General features: G+C 33.0%; 3 protein-coding genes across 4 annotated transcripts in view; all 3 read left to right on the top strand.

Annotated features, from left to right (window-relative positions):
• LOC123864634 (filamentous growth regulator 23-like) overlaps positions 1-27,950 on the top strand; it is a 92,891-nt gene that overhangs the window by 29,154 nt on the left and 35,787 nt on the right. The window lies entirely within an intron of this gene.
• Positions 19,713-21,509, top strand: LOC123864684. Its single transcript, XM_045905308.1, has 2 exons — positions 19,713-20,886; positions 20,992-21,509. The coding sequence occupies exons 1-2, from the start codon at positions 20,881-20,883 to the stop codon at positions 21,358-21,360; spliced, it is 375 nt and encodes a 124-aa protein (XP_045761264.1). The 5' UTR covers positions 19,713-20,880; the 3' UTR covers positions 21,361-21,509.
• LOC123864657 (uncharacterized protein K02A2.6-like) lies at positions 23,237-27,005 on the top strand. Of its 2 annotated transcripts, none has more exons than XM_045905268.1 (2): positions 23,237-24,303; positions 26,285-27,005. In XM_045905268.1, the coding sequence occupies exons 1-2, from the start codon at positions 23,296-23,298 to the stop codon at positions 26,366-26,368; spliced, it is 1,092 nt and encodes a 363-aa protein (XP_045761224.1). In that variant the 5' UTR covers positions 23,237-23,295; the 3' UTR covers positions 26,369-27,005. The 2 variants fall into 2 exon arrangements, with proteins under 2 accessions (XP_045761224.1, XP_045761223.1); XM_045905267.1 differs by having other exon boundaries at positions 25,626-27,005.

Raw genomic sequence — 27,950 nt, 5'->3', positions numbered from 1 at the left:
GCTTTGAACTAACGTGAATTGCAAAACGAATTATAAGTACCTACTAAGCAATTAGCTGGATTTTTCAATACTCGTTTGACATTCAATGAGCAGGTGTATGTTGTAAATTATGAAATGCGGAATTAAACTAAGTGGATACGACAATTTATTATTACAGTAAGCATACACATAATATTAATCATTATGAGAAACACAGATAGATGTAGTTCTTTACGTTTAACATGGCGTCATATGGAATGTTGAAGGAATAGGGACTTCCACACGCCACGATTTTGCACCGCCTGAATCCAGTTTTCATCATATATTTTTTTTCATAATTACTGTCTATCTTTGCTGTACCTATTCTACTCCCTTTACAACCTCTCGCACTGCCAAGGGTCACTGATAGAGATCTCTTATAGAGATAAGTGCTTCCCTGTCCACTTTTTCTTTCCTTTTATTTATATTGTTACAACTTTCTGGTACAAATAAAAATAAATAAATAAATAATCACCATCAGCCTGTGGACGTCCACTGTTGGATATAGAGCATTCCCTAAAGAGCGTCACCACACCCAGCCCTCAGCCTTCCTCATCCAGCCACTTCCCGCCAGCCGCTTTATACCGTCCGTCCGCGTCGCTCGGTCCATCGTGCTAGAGGGCGTCCCACACTACTCTTGCTTGTGCGCGGTCTCCACTCAAGAACTCAAGTTTTAGGAATAAGTATAATATTTGCACTCACAATAATTGTAAAATTAAAAATAAAAATGAGTGCTAAGTAATTATTTGAAAAAAAAAACACTTGAAATGATGTCGGATCCTAATGATACCCTACACATCTAAATCTGTTCAGGCATTTAGAAGTTATAGTGGGATAAAGAAACCCACGTATGACGTGAAACCTGAAAATATTACACTCTTCTTTTGGGGGGTCATGTATTGTCGCGACTTCAATAATTCTTTAAGAAAATAGAAAGCAAAAATCAAAATACCTTAGATATAATAATCGTGCAACATTCGTCTAAAATCTTCTTTCATTATGATATGTAAACAAAGCATCGTAAAGTTTTAGCTCATATACCTAAGTATCTCCCTAATACCAAACTGTTAACGCCTTTCACCATGAGAACTAAACGTTTTTTTGCGTAATTACTTCATTGTATGGACATCATAACTCTTAGTAGAAAAAAATTTGATTTTTGGATGTCACATCTCTTTCTCTGCGTAGTACCTACTTAATTCTGATCACCCGCAGCGCCTTTGCTCGGTGTAGACATAAATCCTCTTTGATCGTTATCCCGTAGGAATTTCAAAAAATCCGAACTTATGCCTCATTATAGAGGGAATTTCGCGCAGAGGAAATTTCCGTTTCCTAGATCTACGAATTTGGCCTGGACGTTAATGAGTTGGTCAGTGTGTAAGGACTTTTCTTTTTTAAATATTTCGATTTTCTGTTGTTCTCTATAATCATGAGGTGAGTGCGCTTTTTTGGCACCCGATGCAAGAATTTTGCTCCTCCATGAGCCAACTCAATGACCGAAAGTAAGAAATCTAAGCTAAACTAATGCAGACCGCAACAAAACAGAAACATCCTATTACTTCATTACTGGCTCAAGGAATATAAAACCACTTTTTGTGACGCTAAAGCAATTTTGCCCACTTCATTGGACCGAAACGTAACGCGATCAAAGGTAATAATCGATATATTAGGCAAAGCAATAATTACATCAATTGAATGTTTATAAACATCCTTTTTATACTTCGAGCGAATATCAAATCAGCAATTTTTTCATCCTAGATAATAAGATCGCAAAACAAGTAGTCCAATATGAAGTTTCAACATGGTATTTTGCACAGATCGTAAGTAGACTTATGGAATAATTTGATTCTCCAAAAAGTTGATCATGGTTCAGACTTTTGTCGTTTGTTGATGATGATGGTGAGGGTGATGATGAGTGTCAATACCGGCAAATATTAGTACCTATTTAATCTATATTTCCTACATTTAGAGAATATAGAGAAATTAATATAGATTTTAACCTTTAAGCTTCACAGCAAAACTAAGGCTAAATATTAAAGGAAATGAGAGACTGACTGACTGATCTATCAATTCACAGATCAAACTACTGAACGGATCGGGTTGAAATTTGGAATCCTATAGTATGACGTAGATAAGCCCTAATTCACACGAGCGTTATAAAATCGTTGCGTTAAAACCCGGCGTTGGCGGGTATTAACGTTGTACGCGTTGAAAAAGCCTTGTGTGAACAGATACTTGGGAATGAATTTGTTCCATTTGAACGCTTTTTAACGGACGTTAAAAAAGCTTTCGTATGAATAAGGCCTAAGGATTGAATTTTCAAAAACCCCTATAACAGGGGTTTAAAATTTGTGTAGTCCACGCGGGCAAAGTTGCGGGCATAAGCTAGTACATAGATAATAAGTTTCGAGCAAGCTTAAAGCCAGACGTAGGTATGGCGTAAGACTCATCAGCCAGTCGTGCATTACACAATTGTTTATATGATAAACGCTTTCGGAGTGGTCCGTTCACATTTCGCCTCACATCCGGCTGGTGCGGAAGTAACGGTGCAAGTCGCGTGCGAATATGGCGTACGATCTATGCAGGGGTCTGTGACTCGGTGGCGTGAATTGAATTTCTTATTTTGTTTTGAGTCTCGTGCAAGCAGTAGTCGACAAGTCAATAGGCTGTACTAACGATATGGTCTTGCTTAGGTACAGTTACATCCTAATCCTAATGCAAAATATATCTTCGAATAAATCGACTCATTCAATATTGATCGAACTTCATGGAAGTTCTTTTGGTGACATATTATAAGCTAGCTAGTGGCCGCAAATATGTTTGCGTGGATTTAGCTATTTACAAATCAGTGAGAGGAACTTCGATAATTACAATGATAAGGAACCTTAGCCCTGTAAATTGTAATGAGGAAGTATTTTCTCTTGAAGATCTGTATAAAAAAGTTAAGGAAATTAAAATATTTTTTATCGTTGATATGTTCGCGGTTGACTACAATTTGCCTGGTGGACCTATTCAAGCGTTAAATTGTAAACAAAAAAAGGATAGCTCATCGGTCTCCGGGGCGGATTGAAATCCGAAATATTAGGTCCCATCCATTGATACTAAGTTCTACTTCAATCCATTATAGTGATAATTATAATAATCACTAGTATACCTGTACCTGCTGCTATAAAATGATTCGTTGAGGAAATATAAATAGATTTTTTTAATCAAATAAATATTTACCCGTGCCTTCAATTGTCTCTACCACTTGCCTTCACTGAATGAGAATGCCTTTCCTACCATGAAGAACCAGCAAGAAACTCGGTGGCTGCTCTTTTAAAATATTCAACCTACAAAAGTGATTGCAGTCCCGCGCATTGCTGGAGCGAGCTGGGAGTCAAACTACGCTCTTTTATCATTTACATAATCATCGATACTTTCTTCAGGAGCATACTTTTAATAGATTTTTAAACTTGTGTAAAGTAAAGGCAAGCCTTTTAATGGTAGAAGGAGAAAGGGAAATATTAACCAAGTTCGCAGTTTACTAATTTTAACTGAAACATAATTATAGTTTAAGCCTTTGATAAAATACAGGCTTTTAAAGATTTAGCCACCACTCGACCGAGGTCAACCATCACTAAAGACACAGTACTAGTTCATTGTCAAGTAAAAGTTGTTCAGCTTACATAAACCATATCGGCTAATTGACGAATCGAAAGCTATAGTCTCGCGTCCATTACAGTTGTTTTGAAGATATCAGATCGATTGCGAAACACTTTCGTTCACTGATTTCAACTGGCGAACATGTTACATGCTATATCGGTAATATGCTTGATAATAATTTAACCTATCGAGTTTAAAAACATGATATGAATAGACCAACCCGAAGAAATAAAACTTTCGTCCTTTTGACACGAAATCTAAGTAGGTATAACTAATTTATGTTTTTAACCCCCGACCCAAAAAGAGGGGTGTTATAAGTTTGACGTGTGTATCTGTGTATCTGTGTTTCTGTGTATCTGTGTATCTGTCTGTGGCATCGTAGCTCCTAAACTAATGAACCGATTTTAATTTTGTTTTTTTTGTTTAAAAGGTGGCTTGATCGAGAGTGTTCTTAGCTATAATCCAAGAAAATCGGTTCAGCCGTTTGAAAGTTATCAGCTCTTTTCTAGCTCTTTTCTAGTTTCTTTTACTTACTGTAACCTTCACTTATCGGGGGTGTTATAAATTTTTAATTTACACTTGTATTTTATACCTTTCTAAAAGTAAGTCGAAGGTCTTTATTACTTCATGGAATGCACGCTACACCACATGAGTAGTTACTCAGTGGCTACACGTTCTACGTACTTCCTATTTAGTTTCTTGGTTGCAAAGTTAGGAAGGTAGATATGTATAAATTGTATGACTAACATTTTTTTTACTATTTATCGAAATAGTAAAACTATCGAGTATAGACCAAAATAGGTACCTACCCAAAAAGAAAAGTCGAAACTCGAAATAGCTAGGTTAAATGGAAACATGATATCTGGAAATTACTGTTTCATTTTCATTTCTCTTTAGAGACGAATTAATATCCGATCGGAATCAAACTCTACCTCCTGAGCTTTTTCCACTTCGCCATAACGCCATAATCTCTGAATCACCATTTACAAATGGCAAAAGAACCAATAAGCCTACTTATTATTATCACCCATCTTAATTATAATTCCTGTCGACACTGTAAAGCTCCGACGCATATGGCAACATCAAATCGGCGGCTGAGTCGGGCCAACTTGCCAGAGTACCTACAGAGTCAGAAAAAGTCGCCTGCTTATTATTAGTGCTGGCTTTTGCTACGGTGCAGGGTGTGCACTGTGCAGCGCACACGAGCGCAGCCTGGGTGGGGTGTGAGCATTTAATTTAATATTTTTGAATTAAGTATCTGTAGTGTATGCGCTGGCGCGGGAGGGCGTTGCAGTCTCCGGGGGCGCTGGGGAGTCATTGTCGGCCATGACAGAGAGTGTGCGTGTTCCAGCGTTACGTGTGCTTTACATCCCTTTGTGTGTCCAGAGAGTGTTTTATTAGTGTAATCACAACACTACAAGTGGCGACGAGGATAAAAGTAAGTACATGTAACTCTAATAAAAAAAAAAAAGGATAAATGAAGGAAGGAACAGTAATGGTTACCTATTTGTTGCCTATCAATTGTTTACGTGTTAGCTTCGGTCCGAATAACCTATTATAAATTGTTGGTATTAGGTATAGGTACCTAATAGGTTAAAAAAAAAAAATTAGTTTAATGAACACTGTAATGTTATATGCATAAATCAGAATCACTTAGGAACCAAGTAAATACGTAAACAAAGGTACCTACTGGCAAACAAATTTATACTCGTATTTATGCCGCTATCCTTCATTGTTAAGGGCCTTGCATTATATCAAATAGAAGGGAATAAGGCCATACAATTATTATGCAAAGGTTGTTGTGTAAGGTTATTAAAAAAAAAAAAAAAAAAAAATTATCTAATGAAGGTGGTTTAACAAAATAATAATTGACTCATTCGATGTCGTACGATCTGTTGCTAGGTGGCCAACAAAAGTAAATTGTTATAAATACGGGAGTTATGAAGGTTTCAAATAAAACCTGCTTTCAGACCCTTGGATTATATGGATATCTACAAAAATATATATTGTGCACGTATACAACCTAACGATACCTACCTTTGATCAGTTCAATTGATATAATGTATGATTTATGATCATAGATTTGACTTAATGAGAAACATATTTTATGCACATACATTACACAATGTAATATTGATTATTATTTTATTATTAAATTTGGTTATAAGTAATAACTTAAAATATGATAGTTTGAATAATAATTCAATTAGATTGCACGAGGCAGGAAACATGTGTATAAAGTTTATGGTAACTTTGATTATTTCATTGTATTAGTAACAACAATTACATCACAACATTTAAGTTAGGCACTTATCCTATTGTTTACTTGCACAATTTATATGGAGATGATCCAGTAATAAGAAAGGTTCACTTTAAGGCCACGCAATGAATAGAGTCACGCAAATTAAATCAAAGGGCCACGCAAAATAAATCAAAGGGCCACGCAAAATTAATCAAAGGGTCACGAAAAATAAATCAAAGGGCCACGCAGATTAAATCAAAGGGCCACGCAGATTAACTCAAAGGGCCACGCAGATTAAATCAAAGGGCCACGCAGATTATATCAAAGGGCCACGCAGATTATATCAAAGGGCCACGCAGATTAAATTAAAGGCCATGCAGACTAAATCTAAGGGCCACGCAGATTAAATTATGGACATATTTTAAGGTACTCGTATACGCCTTAAGTAACATATTAGTAGGTAGGAATTGGCTTATCTGGATCAGGGATCATTAGAATGATCCCTAATCCAGATAATCCAATTCCTACATTTTGAATACTGAAAATGGGTATATTTGAATTTCACTAACAATGATCACAGTACTGAGTGATCCAAATAAGCTAATTATCAACATTTTGAATACTGAAAATGGGTGTATTCGAATGCATGAATACTGAATAGATACTTCATTAGAATGCATGAATACTGAAAGATATTTCATTCAAATGGATGAATACCGAATAGATACTTCATTCGAATGCATGAAAACTGAATAGAAACTTCATTCAAATAGATGAATACTGAATAGTTACTTCATTCGAATGGATGAATACTGAATATATACTTCATTCGAATACATGAATACTGAATAGATACTTTATTCGAATACATGAATACTGAATAGGTACTTCATTCGAATGCATGAATCCTGAATAGATACTTCATTCGAATGCATGAATACTGAATAGATACTTCATTCAAACGGATGAATACTGAATAGATTCTTCATTCAAACGGATGAATACTGAATAGATACTTTATTCAAATGTATGAATACTGAATAGTTACTTCATTCGAATGGATGAATACTGAATATATACTTCATTCGAATGCATGAATACTGAACAGTTACTTCATTCGAATGTATGAATACTGAATAGATACTTCATTCAAATGCATTAATACTGAACAGTTACTTCATTCGAATGCACGAATACTGAATAGATACTTCATTCGAATGCATTAATACTGAATAGAAACTTCATTCAAATGGATGAATACTGAATAGATACTTTATTCAAATGGATGAATACTGAATAGTTACTTCATTTGAATGGATGAATACTGAATATATACTTCATTCGAATGCATGAATACTGAATAGACACTTTATTCGAATGCATGAATACTGAATAGTTTCTTTATTCGAATGCATGAATACTGAATAGATACTTCATTCGAATGCATGAATACTGAATAGGTACTATAATATGAAATACAGCTATGTAAATCACTGGCCACAGATACTACTGACTAGTAAATTCCAATGTTTGAATACCTACTGAGTGACTACTGAGGTAAAAAATAAAACAACCAAACTTCAGTACAAAATTTTATTCTCTAAACACCATTTCCTTAAACATAGTACATTTTTTAAAGCACATATTTTATTATGAAAAATACAGTTATGTAAATCACTATCCATATATTTTTCATGCAAACTTAATAGATTTGGACACTCTTTAGCTTCTAAATTATAAATAGTGCTTTTTTCTAACATTTGCATTAACCACAACCGTTTTTCAACACCTTTAACATAAATAGTTTTATCTTGTAAAATTTTTTGAATAATATATTTATAGTTCGAATACGGTATGTATCCCTCACTCCAAAAGATTCCTCTATTTCTTTCAATCCAAGAAACATGTTTTCTTTCAGTTTTCGACAATTCATAAAATGGACATGGCGGCTTGATCAGAAAAGTTTGTATGCGGTTATTAGAATTAATAGCAATTTCTTTTAAAATGAACTCATTTTCATCAGTTTTGAAGCCTTGGATATCTACTATTATAGAAGTCATGATAATTTTCGAACTATGTTACTCAGCGGCTTATATTCTATTAGCCGATCGTTTATAATCAGACAGTAAGCTGTTGTATTTTCAGGGATATCTTGTGAACATTCTATTTCTAATCGGACATCCACTGGTCCAGATTTCAAGTTTTCGTTTTGTCTTGAACAATCAATAATAAAGAGTGGTGCTTTGTCTTTAAAATTAAACAAATCAAGTAACGGGTCCACAGGAGCACTGTAGTAAGACTGGCGAAACTTTGTGTACATTTCATATAATATACTATATTTATTTTCGTCAAATTTGAGATTTAGAGATTCGTATGGATAATATTGTGAATTCAGAAATAATGTTACATTAGTTACTTTACAATGATCAAAAAGAGAACCATCTACAGATTTTTTGTTTTTTTTATTTGTTTGTAGCCCTAATATAACATACCGAGGCTTTTCCAACTGTGAAGCCGTTTTGACTGACCAAGAATGTTTTGTAGTCCTAGGTAAAAATGCATATTCATATAAATCCCAATTTCTGAAAGCTAACTGAATAGGTTTGTCTTTTTCTAATAATTTCAGCAATGTTAGCCTTTCACGATCTGATACTTTCACATGCGGAACACGCCATTGTATTCTCTCTATTTCTATTTGTATGTTGTAGGCATCATCTAATTTTACACTGTTTAGATTAGAATTGCTCCGGTTTAAAACAAGTTCATGTTTGCAATTCATAATTATTTTATTATAGTCTTCAGCAAATCCCATTATTTTATTCAACGGAATTATTACACTGAAAGAGCCGTCATTACTTTTAAATCCATTTATGTTCCAACCCCATACAGCTGCAACTTTACTTTGACCAGCATTCATAGATATAAATGATTTTATTGTTGTCGTTATTCCAGGATTCTTAATACGATCTATTTCAACACCATTCATTTCATATCTGATGTCTTGAAACAAAAACATCATTGCATTGTTAGTGAACTCAACGGGCGTACTAACAGGTTTATGATCTTTACCAATGATCGTTGCTTTTCCTTCAATGTAGATAAAACTAGCGGATGGTAATACGTAGATATCTTGTTGGTGTATAGGAATCCGAATCTCATCGTTTTCTTTAAAACTATTATTATAAGGGCTATATGTATGAATTTCATAGCTTTCAATAGAATTATCATGTTGCGGTAAGTCAGTGATCTGAAGTATATTCATCGCAATTTAAATCCTAATGAGCGAAGAAACTCTTTATTAATTTTTGTAAGTGTTTTATAAGATTTGATACGTCTGCGGTCTTGCGCAATTCGAGAAGTTCTAATGCGTTTTATTACAGTATTTGGATTTTTATTGAACACAATCATCCTGTTTTCTTAAATGGAGGCGCAGGTGTAAACACTCTTCTCTGAAATCAATGTACTGACCTTGCTCGTTAAGTATTTTTATATTTATCGATGATATGATATTTTTATTTACAGGAAAGTAAATAATAGTTTTCGGTACTTCTATGAATCTATAACCAGGCGGAACGTTTGGCACAAATTCGTACAGAATATGAGATGGATATCCGTTAATATACGATCCTTTTATAAGATCACATTCGACTCTTATCGTGGACAAAGGAAGAATGTTAACTGGGTTCTCCGATTCATGCCATTTATTTGCTTGTAATTTAACCTTTCGATAACCTAATATAGAACCTATACTGTTATCTACATCAAAATTTAACGTATTCGAACAATTTATTAGACATTTTAAAGTATTGTTATTTGGTTTGATCATAATATCACAATCTACGACTTTACTTCGTATGTAGTCAGCTATATCATAGAGATCATAAGTACCGCAAGGTATTTTTAGTTTTTTACCATTTCCGTAAGCAAATACATTATTCTTCTCGTTAATGTTTGGAATTGAATTAAGAACAGAAAAGTAAACTAAACCACACTCATAATTGTCATCTATATTCAGAGGTGGTTGAAAATATGATTCAAGAGATGATTTTTGACCCGAGATGGTTATTGCAATAGACATGATTACAAACTAAAGGATCTTAGTATCTATGAGCTATTTATTATTTTCTTGCTATTCCAAAATTTATGCAAAAATTTTAAACACAAATGTCCACAATTATACGGATGATTTCGCTGAATGTTATCATAATTATAATACATTTCAGATCCAAAATATTTTATTAATTCTTTTGGTGGTTTTAAATTACCATAACTGTCGAAGTACTCGATATGATTATTGTATTTTGCGTAGGCTACCCAATGACTGCCAGGATTTTTTGAACTATCTAAATTAACAATTCCACATTCTTTCTTAAAGGGATGTATAGGTAATTCATCTCTCATGAACACTCCACGAAAATAAGGAATATTTTTAGAATAATTCATAATATCTATATTAGTGAGAGCTCTATTAGGTAGCCGGTTATTTAGTTTTTTTTGTTAGAAATGCAAATTCCAAGACCTTTCTTGAAAGGCTTAATACTTAATCCATTTCCAATAGATAATGATTCCATTTTTTCATTATGTCTTTTTAATTCATCCAGACGTTTTTCGGCTGCTTTGTAATCATTTATTGCTTTAGCTATTCCAGAAGCTCCACCAGCTAAACTACCAATTGCAGATAACCCGGCGAAAATAGGTATCAATGGTAGAAAACCTCCCGTTTTTGGGATAGGAATGATACGGGGGATTTTAACTTTTGTATTTGTTGCTAGTTCCTTAGCAGCTGTCATCGCCAACTTAATCGCCATACTTTTACCCTTAGGTTTACATTTTTTAAGATGATTTTTCGCATGCGATATAATATGTTTCAACTGTTTCTTTATTTCACCACTTGAACTTAAGCTGCTTACTTTATTTTTGATTCTCAAACCGGCACCGCATTTAACTTTAGCCAACATTGCTTTATTGACTATATGAGCCGCTATCTTTTCTCCTAAACTGGCCTCTGATGCTGTTATACGGTTCCGCGCCATTTTCGTCAGCTTCATATCAGCTTTATGACGATCACTTAAATCAGATGATTGCTGATAAGCTATGTCGTGTTCTTTACAATATTCGTCCAACTTGTTAATAGCTTTCTTTTCATAAGACTTTGTACCTGGTCCACAGTAGTTATATCCAGGTAGATGAAGTTCAATAGGCAAATGATTAATTAACCAATTCAATATACTGCTCTTGCTCATGCTCGTCAATACACTGATTAAATCTCATAAAATAACTATTTAAATAGAATTAAACTCACAAAACGACATTCGTCTTATCAATCCAACTATTTTCAAGGGAAGGTAATCCTAGCCATTTTACGAATACTTTGTTTCCCCTCTTTTTTAATACTTTTTCAACAAGGTATAAGTTTGGATGTTTGGTTTTCTGTAATTCTTGAATATAAAATGCACCTAAAATAGGTTGACCTCTTGAATCTTCGATTAAATATGTAATCGGATTTGTTTCATTTACTTTACAAATTTTGAATATTTCCGTCGACCAATTAGGTGTGTATCCCTTTTCAAATACACTTTTATGCTTACTTATACGCACAAAATCTCCTACTTTCAAACTTTTGAATTTATTTACAGCTCTACACTGATGTTTTTGATGATGATATCTTTCTAAAATCATTCTTCTATTACCTACGTTGACTTCACTTGGCTTTAGATTAATAGTACGATGACGTGAATTATTATAATTGTAAATTATTCTATCTAAGGTTCCATCAGTCCACTTGTATTTTCCGTTTAGGCTAAACTCTTTATACAGTTTTGATTTTAATGTTCTTATCAATCTTTCAACGATCGATGCCTTTTTTGTGGTGTAAGTTGAATAGTGATTTATACTATATGTTCTAGTCATATTTTTAAAATTATCGTTGTAAAATTCAGTCCCAAAATCAGTTTGCAAGTTTTTAGGCTTACGTCCTTTTTTTAATAATGTTTTAAAAGCTAGGCATACATTTTCTTTTGTTTTGGATTTTAGTGGAATAGCCCAAGCATATTTTGAAAAAGTATCAATAACTGCCAAAATGTATCTATAACCTGAATTTTCCTTGGAAAAAATCTGCATATCTATCAAATCGGCTTGCCACAGGTCATCTATATCTCTCATTTCCACTGACCTCCGTGGAAAGTTTACTCTAGCACATTTATGAATTTCGTTTATCACGTCTACTTTGCTCATTTTTAGATGGTTTATTGTTTTCAATATATTTTTCCAATAGAGTTATTCTAGTGACTAAACTTGTAACTAAATCATTCACAGTTGTTATTTTTTTGGTGCAGTCTGTAATACTACAGTCAACATATTCTTTCGTCACACAATCATTGAAATCAACAGGCATATGTAAATTTTTTATTATTTTATTGTCAGCATCTAAATTACCATCACTTAATATTTTAAGTGGGCATTTATTTATGAACACTGTATCATCAACTTTTGGTTTTTTATTCAAAAAGTGTCCGAAAATATCAACGTTCATCTTTGGAAATTAATTGAACACTAAATGAATGTTCATGGTACAATCGTTTTTATTCTTTGATGATATCTGCTTCTTTCAACTCTTCAATTATTGATATAATTTCATTGTCGTGATTAGTATTGCCAGCACTTTTTGACGCGATTAATAATTTTAATCTGTCAACTAATTCATTTGGATTATCCCAATAAACTAAATCTATGTTAGACTTATATTTTTTTAATGTTGGCAATCTACCACCTTGCTTTGAGTTACTTTTTGAATCAAAGAGTAATGGCTTTATTATTTGTCGATATTTTATACCTTTATCGCCTTTAATTTGTCCATGGGCGTTATAATCTCTCTTATGCACATTTGTATGATGTAAAATATCTTTATACACTATTTTATCTGTTTCCAAGACAATTGATAAATTAGGTTTTTTACGTAACAAAAGCTCTTTTAGGCCAGGAGTTAATTCATAAGATCGTCCGCCAATGTTGATCATAATAGTTTTATTCCCACTCGCATCCTCAATTTTGGAAAACCGTACCACTGAATCTCCAATCATTATATTTTTATCTTGTTCCTTTCGTATTCCAAATGGTATTTCCATGCTATCATAAATATCAATAATATCATCCTTCTGTAATGATTTATCTAAATCTGCTTGATTTGATTCATCAATTTTATCATCATCATTATCACCATCATCTGTATCTTTATCTACTGAATCATATTTCTTACTATCAATATCTTTAGTTTTTATTGGAGTATATAAGTGTTCCGGGCACAAAGTCTCCTTTTTTTGTTTGAATAACTTTTTATTTTCATTCACAAATTTAGAATTGTCAACTAAAACCTTAACAGGGCTCTCTCCGTCACTCGTTTCATATCATTTCATACAATCGTAGTTCCAATTTCATTTGAATATTAAGCAACTAAAGTCCATGAAATTTTGCAGACATATTCTAGAAACTAATATCTGTGTCTGTGGTGTTTTAGATTTTTCTAAAAATATGTAGTTTTAAAATTACAGGGGCTCAAAGATTTGTATGAAAATTTTAAGACCGCGTAACTTTGAAACCGAATATTTTAACAGAAATCTGGAAAACCACAGACATAGATATTAGTTTCTAGAATATGTCTGCAAAATTTCATGGACTTTGGTTGCTTAATATTCAAATGAAATCGGAACTACGATTGTATGAAATGGTATGAAACGAGTGACGGAGAGAGCCCTCTTAAGTGGCTCTGTCATAGGTTTAAGTAGTCTATTAAGTGCCAAATCAGTCTGATCCTCTACATCACGTATATGTTTTAATTTATTTTTTATAGATTTAACAGAATGCACTAATTGTTGCTTAATATTCTGATCCATGTTACAAAATCTACGTGTGATACCTATAAAGTAATATTCATTAATGATTTATTTTTATCGCTTTCACAGTTATATTTTTGTAAATAATTTCATAGTTTTCGTAATAATCAAGAAGCAATACTATATTTGAAAACAAGGTCTTATCAAATTTTAATCAAATTTAATAAAAGTATCAAAAGCTTTTCTGTATCTTCCCTTGTTTATAGAGCAATCTTTATTAATAACTAAAAAGTCATATGGTTTCCTCCACACCATCGTACAAAGATCTTTAAATTTAAGCCAAGACATATCTGAATTAATATGCTCTTCAAATATACGCTTAAGATTAACATTATCTTGTTTAAATAAAATCAGAAAATTAGCGTTGTCCCGTATTAATTGTTTTGGAATCTTGGAGTACGTTTGTGTTAAGTAGAAACAATCTAACTGTCTATGTCTTCCCATCGCAAAGTAGTTACGTATGTTAGTTTGATCTTCGCAGGCAACGTCATCGAATATAATTACTGAGTTTGATAAAGCTTCACTAGGATGAATGATATTATTGTCATCAAAAATATAAAAGTTGACTTCGGGAACACTTTTAAGAACAACACTTAAAAATTTATATTTTGGTTGAAATGCTGTTTTAGAATAGAGATATATATTTTGAAACTTGAGTCCATTAGGATGTAATAATAAACTAAGCACAACATTTGTTTTTCCACAGTTAGATGGTCCACAAATTATACAACGAATTGAATTAGGTAATAGTGGACTATGTTTTATATATAATTTATTTTCCAATATATTATCTATAGTATTTACTTCCAGTGAAAGATCTTGTTTAATCAGTTTCATTGTTACGTTTGATTTATATTTTCTACGCATGGCTTTTTATAGGTGAACTGATAAAATATTATTTGGGATATTTTTGTATACTTAAATGTGTTAAATAGGAAAAAGGAATTTTAAGAAAATAAAAAAAATATTAAACGTACTCTTACTCATTTATTGATACAATATAATAATAATAATAAGAAAATATAAGAAAAATACAGATTTCACTTAAACATTTACAGTAATAATATAATAATAGTCTCATAGTAGTGTATTCTAAAATTAAATAATAATCATCAATACAGTAATAAATTGCTTCAACTTATCCCACATTATTTATTTTATAATGATATTAAAATATTGTACTACGATGACCCCAAGGTAAGGTTTCGATATTGTTTGGAAGTATTTGCCTTTTGTCATCATTTTTGTTCAAAACTATTTTATTAACTTCTTGAGTATATAATATATGTTTGATCGATTTAATCAGGTTCATTTTACTTTTGAAATTTACATCACTATTTAAAGTGCTATTGTAATGATTTAATTGCAATCGTTTTGTTACCGATTTAGATACACCTTTTGCCTTTTTAATTTGACCCTTTTTGCTGTTTATACAATACAGCTTGGCTCTCAATCCAGTGAACTCGGTAATTATTTCACCTCCAAGTTCATCTTTGAACAAACCTGGAATTTTCGCATTAATTCTAGGTATATTATAACAGTTGTTCAATTCAAAGTTACTTGTGTCAAAATTATTTATTTCATCTTTCATGTCTTCATAAAAATCATTAGTTTTTACATAATACAGAAGACTATCCGTGTCTGTGTAACACAATCTTACTTTATTTTTATATTTATTTTTAATGAAATCATAATGAAATTTATATAAATGTTGTTTTGCATATTCTAGCACTGTGAATCCAATATATATAGGTCTGTCAAGTATTATCTTTTCTGGACTCAGATGAATCGCAACTAAGTTTTCAGAGAATACTGTAATATTTCTCAAGTTAGGTTTTGCAACCAACTTTTTGGCACTAAGCTGTTTGTTTGTTTTATTGTTGTAATCATTCCACGTTGTTACTAATTTAATATTTACCTGTTTTCTCTTATTTTCAATAGTTTTTCCAAACATAGCATTATTTAATAGCTTGAAAAAGTCTTTCTCAAAATCAGATGATGATGCTTGACGTAATCGAGTATTTAAGTTGATGTAATTTTGTAGGAAGTTTTGTTGCCTAAAACATAGAACACGATGAATTTTTCGTAAAATTAACCCATTTTTCAAGCATTCTTTTAAATGAACGTAATGTATCACATATTTGAATTTATCATACAAATTCGCTATTAACTTTGGATTTTTACCTCCAGGAGGTGTGAATTTTTCTACTGCAAAAGGTAAATCACTGTGCATGTCATGTAAATGTTCGGGATAAGCTAAATCAACTTCTAAAATGTATCCAAAATCTGATTCATTTGATATGTTTTCAATATCTAATTTATCAATTTCTCCTGTGGATAATAGCCGGAAGTCAGATATAGGAATCTTTTTAGTCATTGCATAACCATACAAGTTATTGCAGTCGAGATATATCAAGTATGTTGATGGTTGAGATTCGTCAAAATCTGGTATATATTTATTATTAGCTACAGCGTTACGAAGAGAACACTGGGCTAATCCTCCACGTATTCCTTTTTCTAAAAATTCATATATTTCCAGATCACTTATTAATTCTAACCGGATACCTGTATAAAGTAACATCGCATCCCAGGTTAAACTTGAAGCCGTGACATAATAAGCTGGATCAAGCTTATAATGTCGTAAACAAGTATTTCTAAAATTCTCAAATATGTCACAAAGAAGTAATACATCTGTTTTAAGATATAAATCTGTATATTCACTCATGGATTGAATATGAAATATATTCCATACGTTTTGAGCATGTTTGTATTCCTTATCGTTTATATGTTCGCCTTTCAAACTATTGTAGAAACAATCTTTTGAAGGAAGAGTATTTTCTTTATATTTTGCAATAGAATCAATGTACTCGTAAGGGTAAACACCTTTTTGAAATAACAACTTTAATTGGTCTTCGTTATGAAATTCTCTAGATAAATTAATAAAATCCTTTTCATTCAAATTTTTAGATAATACATCTAGACTTGAATTGAGGAATTGAAAAGAATCTATAAATTTTATTTGAATGGGAAGTGAACTATATTTATTTTTTAATACTTTTGTAATAGTAATATATTTTTCTTTTGTTTTTGGTATTATTTTAAAATATCCTTCATATTTTGCTAATTCTGTAATAAAAAGATGACAATCATAGCCCGCCAAGTTATGAAAAACCACAGGCACGAATGAACACACTCTGTTTATTAGATTACAATAAGAATGTGCAGCGCCACGATATTCTGAAGTTATGTGATCATGATCACGAACCTTATCATCAAGAAGTAAATGATTACAGATATGACATTTTGTTGCATTTTCAAAGCTGTTTTCTTGTTCTACTGTTAACGGTTTCATGGGCAATTTTCTAGATAATATGCGGTAAATTTCTTGAACATCATCTATTAAATATTTTACAAATACTTGAACACAATCTGACCCTTTGTATGTAACATATTTATTTAATTTAGGATCATGAGAACAGCAAATATAGTAACCAAAACAAGACGGTTGGTGAATTTCATATAATCGAGTATTTTCAGACTTTTTTTCATTACACTTCTTTAGAATACTTTCAAAGTCGGCATAGATAATAAAATTAATTTTTTGTTGTCTTTCATAGTTTTTGAATTGTAAATAACTGTTTTTCTTTGGCAATTCAATCAATATTTCATTACAATTGTGAGAAGTAAATTTTATTTTACTTGCAAAAATCTGCAAACATAACTCGCACAAATACATATTACTTGTGTGATCAGTTACTTGTCGTTTAACCAACTTCAAAAGATTTTTTATTAGACAGTAATGACCTTTACCATTATTCTGAATATAAAGCAAATTTATGTGCTTACTTTTTCTTGAAGCGGTTATATACAAAGGACCAGTTACATTATGCTTATCATCTAATCCATAAACATTAATACTCAGTTCGTTTAATTTTTCAAATATTTTAATGTCTTTATATGACGGTGGAAATGACATACCATCTATATTTAGTACTTTTGAATAATGTGGATATGAACTAGTTCTGCAAACATTATGCTTTTGTGGAAATAATGCGGCAACAATAGACCACAAAAAACAGCGATTGTCATAGTTTCGTATATTTATACAACTTTTGGTATTTTTAACCACATTCGGTAAAGCTAAGTAAGAGCCACCACTGAAAGGACTATACTTATTTATGTTTATTTCTAGATGACTAATTGATTCACAAGTCCATCCAGATTCACGGTGTTGAAACTCTGATAATTTTCTTTCAAATGTGTGAATTGTATTTAAATATAATTCATGAATATCAGTACCTTTACTTATGATATTATATTTCGTGTTAAATGACTTCAACTGCTTTTCTCCTGTTTTAGGGAGATAAAAGAAAACAAAAAGCTCGAAGTTTAATTTAACAGTTTGAAAGGTTTTCAAAGCATTATTAATAATTTTAAAAACGTATTTCTCATTATCTATCAAGAATGCCTCAGGTGTGAGGTACTCTTCAAAAGGACTTAATTTATAAGTTATTATTCTATTTTTGAAAGCTGTAGAAATTATTTCAATGTTATCGTATTTGGTATTCAATAAACACTTAGACTTATGTAAATTTGTTCTTAAGTGATATTGAGTTTTATTTTCAGGTATATCAACTTGACAATTTTCACATCTCACTAAATGAATATTACTTATTTTTGTTGCAGGTATGACTGTAAAAAAAGAAAACACTAGTTTATTCATTTAATATATTCAATACATTAACAATAATAATAATAATAGGTAGGTAAAGTAATAATAAGTTTAATAGTTATTTAAATGGATTATAAAATTATGTAGTGATAGTCATTATTTATATTATTTCTTTAATAGTAATTACTTATAAAAGTAGGTGAGCACTTTCTGTACTCTTTTCTAGTGCTTATTATGAAATTGGTTAAATGACGCCATGCTTCTGTGTCTTCGTTGGATCTATTCTTTATAGATATTATAGAATGGCGCCACCTGTTAACCGGTTGGACGTCTTCAATTTCATCACACCTATATATCTTCAAATCAATAAAGTGTGTCCCGGTCTTATTTTCGAATAATTGACGTGAGTGACCATTAGCTAATCTCCTTGTAACACACGATACTAATGGTGGAACTTTTTTACCCGAGGCAGCTGATATGGCACAGTCCTCTTTCTCGTCCTCGCTGTCAGTTCCAAACAGGTCGTACGCAGTCGGTTTTTTGGCTGGCGGTGGAATTGGCTTGAAGGTCGGCTTCGCAGATTTCTTCGCCGATGAGCGCGCTGGAGCAGGACTTGCGCGCGATGTACTAGGTTCTCCGGTTTCAACATCTTGCTTACGCTTTCTTGACTTTTTTTCTAAGTCAGGCTGATGAACTTCTATTATTTCATCGTCAGACGGGAATAATACATCAGCATTCTGTCTTGACCTGTAATAAAAAATAATAATAAATTAGATTGATTAGAATCAGCAAGTAAGTATTAAATTGTGTCGAGGAATTAATATAAACCACACATCATTGATTGGAGACTATTCTTTATTATTGTATTATCTACACGTATTTGTAGCACAATAGGCATCATACTAATATTATAAGTGTATGTGTGTATGTGGGGACATGATACACGCAGACGAAGTCGCGGGCGTCATCTAATATGTTTATAAAATGCAGTTCGTTGTGCAGTATTATAAATATATTAAATTGAATCGACCTAATAATTCGGTAATAACTATATTCGCAAGTTATTAGTGATAATAACTGAGACAGATGGCTTAACGCGCACTCTGATGAATGGTGGTAAAAACTTCCGTTTTCTAATGCCAGGTAGGCACTGAGAATATCTCGATAAAAATATCTCATAACAATATAATATTTTGATCCGACCAGGGATTCGAACCCAGGACTATACCTATAACTATAGTCCGATAAGCTAACCATTAGCACATAAATTGTAACATAATAATATTATATTTAATCAAAGAGAAAGATTAATTAAATACTGGAAGTATTTTCAATCTAGTATTCATCTATTTCATAACAGTAATTTTTGAGTCGGGCAGGGAATCGAACCCAGGACCGTACCCCAACAAGCTAACAATTAGCATATAAATAACCTATTATAATAATCAAAGAAAAAGTTTAATTTAATGCTGGAAGTATTCTCACCTATGTATGTATGAATAAATATAAAAGTACTTACATTATCTTTGATTGATTGAGAAGATTTGCACTTTGGATAATCTACCAGAAGGCACCAGGTTCCTTGCTTCAGGATAACACAATGATGCACTAATATCCCCCTCAAATGCTTAAATAATGCGAAAATGATTTGTCATGAAAAATCCCTTCCTTCACCAAAAGGTTCCTTCACACTATCACTCGCTTTAATAATAACTTGCGGTACGCTCCGGCTTTGCCCGTGGCGTACCGCTATTATATTGTGTATTTATATAGCCTATAAATATAGCCTATGTTACTCAGGTTGAATGTAGCTTTCCAATGATGAAAGAAATTTTGAAATAGCACAGTACAGTAGTTTTGAGTTTATTCATTACAAACATACATACAAAAATACAAATCTTTCCTCTTTATAATAGTAGTGTAGATTAAGATGATTGTTGATACAAATAAATGAATTGAGATTCTCGAGATCGTTATCTGCAAAATTGTAATTCATTATAAAGCAGCATGATTGTCTATGGCGCCTTCTTACTTGGTCACACTTTACTATTAACATAGAATTTTCAAACACTCATTTATTTGAAAAAAAGTATCGTTTATAAGTTATGAGGGAGCAAATGAACAGAATATGTATATTATGATGTCAGGGATAGTGTGCGAGAGCCTTAATGTTAGACTTATAATATTGCTTACAAAGCACATTAGCTATACGAGCCAGCCGCCGCGTCTTCATGTCTGGAGGATTCCTATTTCACATTCCATGCCCATTTAAGAAAACCATCATTGATTAATAAAACCTATGATTTTGAACTTTAATAACAATTTCAAAAAATATATAAATTTCGTAAAAACTTGACAAATAAATCAGATTGCATTAGGCATCTGAACTGAAGAGTAAAAGCGCAGCGAACAATATGTCGGTAAGTACAATTTTTTTTAATTATACATATAAAAATTCTTTAGATATTATTAGTTTGATTAATACGAGTACATTATCACTCATACCTATCTATTCTTTATTTCAGGATTCAAATGATCTTTTCAACTTTCCACCGAATGCGAGCCTCGCTCAACGGGTCAGTAATTACTATCAAAGGGAAAACAATAACGGATCAGACCTCGTCCTACAGACCACTCCTAAAAAGAAAAAAACCAGTGTGATGTATTCATATATAAAAGTCCCGAGAAATGGAGCCAAGATAATCAGACTTGAAATATTTGATGCAGAAAAACTACGAAATACAATGTTGTGTGAATGTGATGCAAACGTTTGTGTACAATATGTCGTCGACAGTGAAAATTTACTTTTTGATGAAATTTATAATGGTGCTCACAACCTCATTGCAAAAATTCAACGAAATATGTCCAACCTTGACGGTTCTACTGATGTATAATTTTGTTTTAGTATTAATTATTGTATTATATTATATTAATAAAACCTCTATGTACCTAATCTAAGAATAAAACCATGTAAACGGTAAACACTAAATTGTTCATGCAAATAAATGACTGAAATTCAATTTGGATTTTATTGTACATTAAAAAAAAGTATACTAAGTTTCTAAAATTTCTATCAAAGATTTCTATATTAATAAGAGCTATGCTATTCTTAGATCAGTTTTTAAATGCGGTCCGATCATATACACATTTAATAATGATAATAATTTAGTATTCTCTAAAAATCTGCACAATGTCTCTGAATATTGGAGATCATGTAGAAATCATTATTACTGAAAAAAGATTATGTGGTCTTCACTTAGTTAAAATTATTGGCTACGACCAGTACGATGTTATTTTAATTCCCCAGAATAAAAGCAATTCAGATAGGTATTTCAAACTTCGTTATCAAGGTCAGAAACTATTGGCACGGATATTAAGAATTGAAAAGCAGAAAGTTGATTTAATAGATGATATTCACGAACTTATTCGCTATTCATATTAATTAACACTCAGTAGGTAAGTAAATTTTCATGATCAACCCATTCCGCCCCACTACTGAGTACGGGTCTCCTCTCAGAATGAGAAGGGTTTAGGCCATAGTCTGCCACGCTGGCCCAATGCGGATTGGCAGACTTCACACACCTTTGAGAACATGGAGAACTCTCAGGCATGCAGGTTTCCTCACGATGTTTTCCTTCACCGTTAAAGCAAGTGATATTTAATTGCTTAAAACGCACATAACTGAAAAGTTAGTGGTGCGTGCCCGGGATCGAACCCCCGACCTCCGATTAGTAGGCGGACGTTCTAACCACTAGGCTATCACAGCTTACTTAATAAGTAAATTTTAATACTGAGTATTCTAATATAGTAGGTATTCATTCGTAACGCAGTACATATTTAAATACAGGTATTACTCAATATACGAATGAAGTAGTTTTTATCTATATCTATCTATTCAAATATAGTAGTCATTTAGTATTCAAATATTCGAATATTACCATTTTAGTATTCATATATTCTAGCATAAGAATATACTTAATACTCAGTATTTAATTATAGTAATCATTCAGTATTCAAGCATTCAAATATACCCATTTTCAGTATTTAAAATGCAGGAATTGGCTTGTCTGGATTAGGGATCATTCGAATATACCCTGGGTATATTCGAATGATCCCTGATCCAGATAAGCCAATTCCTACCTACTCATATTATTAAAAATATGTTTATATAATTAGGTCCAACTGTATGAGAGGGCTACGCAGTGTAATACTAAAAAAAAAAAGAGCCACGCAAAAATAAGAGTCAACATTTTGTTGCAGGCTGCCCCAAAATGACTCATGCATCATCTACACTTCCTAACTTGCAACATTTTGATTGCGAAGGCGATCCAACATCTATCGGCACTCGCTGGGAAAAATGGAAAAGAGCATTCGAAATTTACTTACTGGCTGCCAACATCGAGACACCTGTAAAAAAACGGGCTACTCTACTCCATGTGGGGGGTATAGCACTCCAGGAAGTTTATTATAACATACCCGGCGCTCACGTTGAAGAAGAAGGTGTCGATGTTTATGAAGTAGCTCTAAAGAAATTGGACAGTCACTTTGCTCCAAAACAAAGTCGGATTTACGAAAGGTATCTCTTTAGACTCATGAAACAGGAAGAAGAAGAACAATTCGAACGATTTTTATTAAGGTTAAGAACTCAAGCCGAAAAATGTCAATTCCATGACAAAGAGCAGCATATTATTGACCAAATCACTGAAAAGTGCAGACAAGTCGAATTGAGGAAAAAAATTTTAGAAGGTGGAGATACAATTACTTTAGACGAAATCATCAGTAAAGCAAATGCATTAGAAGTTGTAGCCAGACAATTGGATAAATTTAAAATGGTAAAGACAAATGATACGAACAATTTCAACAAAGCAGAAATAAATAAAATCGATAACAAGAAAAAATATAACAAACCGTTCCCAAGACAATTCTCGAACACTAAATGTAGTAGATGTGGAAGCCCCTCCCACTCATCCGAAGACATAAAATGCCCAGCAAAAGACAAACGATGTTTGAAGTGTGGCTTCATTGGTCATTTCCGGGAAAATTGTAGAACTCGACAGAAAAGACAGTTTTCGGGCAACAGGACGGAAACCGTAAATAAAAAACCAAAAATAGAAACAAAAAAAGGTGCCTTTAGATCTGAAATTGACTACATTTTCAATCTGGGTGAAAACGGAGATAAAAAGGATGAGACCGGTGAAGTACGAAAGGAAAAGACAGATGAGTCCCGAATAGATTATATTTTCCACCTGGATGATGACGAAACTATAAAGTGCAGTATTGGGGGAGTTACCATTGACATTTTGATCGATTCGGGAAGTAAATGCAACGTAATTACTGATAAAACATGGCAGCTTCTAAAAGACAATAGAGTGAAAATTTCTAATCAAATACGCAAACCTAATAAGACACTTGTTTCTTACGGCAGTAAAGAACCTTTGGATATAATGGGCTCCTTTGACGCGAACATTTCAGTCATTGCTAATAAGTGTATAAAAGGTACCATCTATGTTATCAGAAACGGCACACGTGATTTATTAGGCAAGGAGACAGCAATTCAGTTAGGCGTGCTAAAAATTGGGCTTCAAATTAACTCAATAAGTAATGAGAAACCATCAGATAAAGTGTTTCCAAAGTTCAAAGGAGTAACGGTCCAAATCCCAATAGACCAAACAGTTAAACCAGTTATCCAGCCATATCGAAGAGTCCCCATTCCTTTAGAAGAAAAGGTTACCAAAAAATTAAAGGAACTTAAAGATGCGGATATCATTGAGGAAGTAAATGAACCCTCACCGTGGGTATCACCCATGGTTCCCGTTCTTAAAGAAGGACAAGAAGAGGTACGTATTTGCTTAGATATGAGAAGAGCTAACGAAGCAATTATAAGAGAAAATCACCCCCTTCCAACAATGAAGGAATTGCTACCTAACTTTCGTCAAGCGAAATACTTTTCTAAACTTGACATAAAAAATGCCTTTCATCAACTCGAAATTCATGAAGATTGTAGGTACATTACTACATTTAGTACTAGCAAAGGACTATATAGATATAAGAGACTAATGTGCGGAATTTCTTGTGCGCCAGAGATGTTCCAAAAAATTTTAGAAAAGATGTTGTTAGGCTGTGAAGGGACATTCAATTTTATAGACGACATAATTGTACACGGTGCCACAGAAAAAGAACATGACGCAAGGTTAAGTAAGGTGTTACAAGTTTTGAAAGAAAACAACGTTCTGCTAAATGAAAACAAATGCATTTATAAAACTCAAACAATTGAATTTCTCGGTCATGAACTTTCAGCTAGTGGAATTAGGCCACTTGAAAAATATTTGACAGCAATTAAAACTAGTAGAATACCAAAGACTACTGAAGAAATTCAAAGTTTTTTGGGCTTGGTTAATTTTGTAAGTAAATGGATTCCCAACTTAGCTACCCTTACTGAACCTTTGCGCGAACTGTTACGGTTAGGCATTGGAAAGTCAGCAAATGTTCAGAAATTCTGGACACCTAAGCAGGATGAGGCATTTGAAGCTTTAAAGAAAAGCATATCCAATATTGAAACTTTAGGCTACTATAGTCCTTCTGATAAAACCCAGGTTATCGCTGATGCCTCTCCTGTAGGGTTAGGTGCAGTGTTGGTTCAGATTGGTAAAGATGGTCCCCGTGTGATCGCTTTTGGTCACAAGGCTCTCACTGACTGTGAAAAGAGATATTGTCAAACAGAAAAAGAAGCCTTGGCGCTCGTTTGGGCAGTAGAACACTTTAAGATATACCTGTTTGGCAAAGACTTTGAACTAATAAGCGATCACAAACCATTGGAAACCATTTTTGGACGAACTTCTAAACCATGCGCAAGAATAGAACGGTGGGTACTTCGGTTACAGGCTTACAGGTACAAAGTCATCTACCGTCCAGGTAAATCCAACATAGCTGACACAATTTCCAGACTTGGCAAAATTTCCTCGTCAGAACCATTTGATCCTGAAAATTACATTAACCAAATCGTAAGTTACAGTAGACCTATCGCGGTTCCATTGAACGAAATTGAAGGATGTTCTGCTGGAGACGAGGAAATTTTGAAAGTCAAAGAGGGTATTTTTAATAATGACTGGCACGATTCCATTAACAATTTTAAAATTATACAAAATGAACTTTGTTTTAGTGGAGATATCCTTCTTCGGGGAACTAGGATAGTTATACCTCATCTTCTGCGGCAACGAGTACTGGAAGCAGCTCATGAAGGCCATCCAGGCATAGTAGCAATGAAAGCTCGCCTCAGAACAAAGGTGTGGTGGCCTAGAATTGACAAAGATGCTGAACGATTAGTAAAAGCTTGCCGAGGATGTACGCTTGTATCAAATCCTACTCCGCCACATCCAATGAAGAGACGAGCACTTCCCGCTGAACCTTGGGTTGACATAGCGATGGACTTCTTGGGGCCGCTTCCTAGTCACGATTACCTGTTGATACTTGTTGATTACTATAGTAGATATAAAGAAATCAAAGTAATGCGCAGTATTACTTCTCTTGATACGATAAAGGTGTTAAAAGAAATATTCTCCAGATTAGGTTATCCAGCAACCTTGACGTGTGATAATGGAACTCAGATGACTGGCGAGGTTTTCCGGAAATATTGTAAGGAATGTGGAATCATCCTATATAATACAGTTCCGTATTGGCCTCAAATGAACGGGGAAGTCGAGAGGCAAAATCGAGACGTTTTAAAACGTCTAAAAATTTGCCAAGCTGAAAACAAGGATTGGAAAGAGGACATTTTCAGTTATTTAATGATGTATAACAGTACGCCTCACTCTGTTACAGGCAAATCTCCCTCGGAGTTATTTTATAAAAGACAGTTTAGAGACAAGATTCCAGCAGCACCAGATATGGAGTATAAGGCAATAGATGAAGAGGTAAGAGATAGGGACCTGCAAAAGAAGGAAAAAGGGAAAGAGTATGCAGATCTCAAAAGGAAAGCGACAGATAGCAACTTAGAAATAGGAGAAAAAGTATTAGTGAAAAATTTGATCAAAGATAATAAGTTAACCTCCAATTTCAATCCCACTACGCATACAGTTACGGATGTGAGTGGTGGTGATGTTAATATTAGGAATGATGAAACAGGAAAAGAATATCGGCGAAATATAGTCCATTTAAAGAAAGTAAATGATTCATGGACGGTTGTGAACCAGAGTAGCAGTTAGTTAACTATGATTAGGTTGATTAGGTGTGATTGGATTTTGTACAAAAGTAAATTGTGTTAAATTGTTAATTGGGAATTGTATTGAATGTTGTTAAAAGGAAGTAAAACCAAAATTGTTTTGTTAAATTTAAAACCATAATTGTTTTGTCTAATTTTGCCTACTGTAACCTACTGTAATTTCAAATTATTTCATATAATAAAAATAAAGAAGGGATGTAGTGTATGCGCTGGCGCGGGAGGGCGTTGCAGTCTCCGGGGGCGCTGGGGAGTCATTGTCGGCCATGACAGAGAGTGTGCGTGTTCCAGCGTTACGTGTGCTTTACATCCCTTTGTGTGTCCAGAGAGTGTTTTATTAGTGTAATCACAACACTACAGTATCCATCCATTTTGATCAAAATTCAAAAAAAAAAAACAAAATTTAAAATATTTTTATTCAATTAAACTTTTCCAAGTGCTTTTGAATCGTCAAAATAATCTACCACTGGTTCGGAATGCCGTTCCCACCGAGAAGAACCAGCAAGAAACTGGCAAGATCACGCGCCTAATAGAGGGCGCCAGGGTATTGTTTGCACCCGGGCGCAACATGGGCTACAGCCGACTCTGCTGCTGATCAAAGCTGGAATTGGAAGTTGGCAAATGTGTAAATGCTTAAAGAGATCAATTCAATTGTGTCCAACACAGGCGTGACACCACACCCAAATTCTTTGCAGTTGACAGCTTGTCTCGGCGTAGCTATACGTCTACAACCGACATACCACATTTCTACGTCCAGACAGGTTTTGATTTAATTATGTTGAAAGTATACCTATTGAAATAAAGATACATCTACTTACTCGAATTCTATGATATTGCGACATCGTCTGAACCATAGACGTACAATTTATTTATTTATTTATTTATTTATTTATTTATTTATTAGGACACCAGAAAGTTATAATATTAATACATTCTTAAATCTATACATACACACACACATAATTAAATATCTAACTTATTAATTAGGTGTCACAACTTGTGCCAAAAGAAATAAAAAATAATTATTATTAAACAATAAAAAAGTTTACAATGTACAAAATATATGCCTTAAAATAAAGTAAAATAAAAATACTAACTAGTTACTTTACTACTACAATTTTCGCTTCGCTCATTGGTCTGAACAGCAGATTTTTTAAACCAGAATTTCTGTTCCAGTAAAATTGTTGGTATACAAAACTAGTGACACGTTGGTTTAGGAATGAAATAAAAAAATGATAATCTGAAATGATACGTCATCAATATCAATAT

The sequence above is a fragment of the Maniola jurtina genome, chromosome 4 (genome assembly GCF_905333055.1).
Source record: "Maniola jurtina chromosome 4, ilManJurt1.1, whole genome shotgun sequence".
Taxonomy (NCBI): domain Eukaryota; kingdom Metazoa; phylum Arthropoda; class Insecta; order Lepidoptera; family Nymphalidae; genus Maniola; species Maniola jurtina.
The sequence above is the reverse complement of the archived record's forward strand: the minus strand, read 5'-3'. Positions and strand labels throughout refer to the sequence as shown.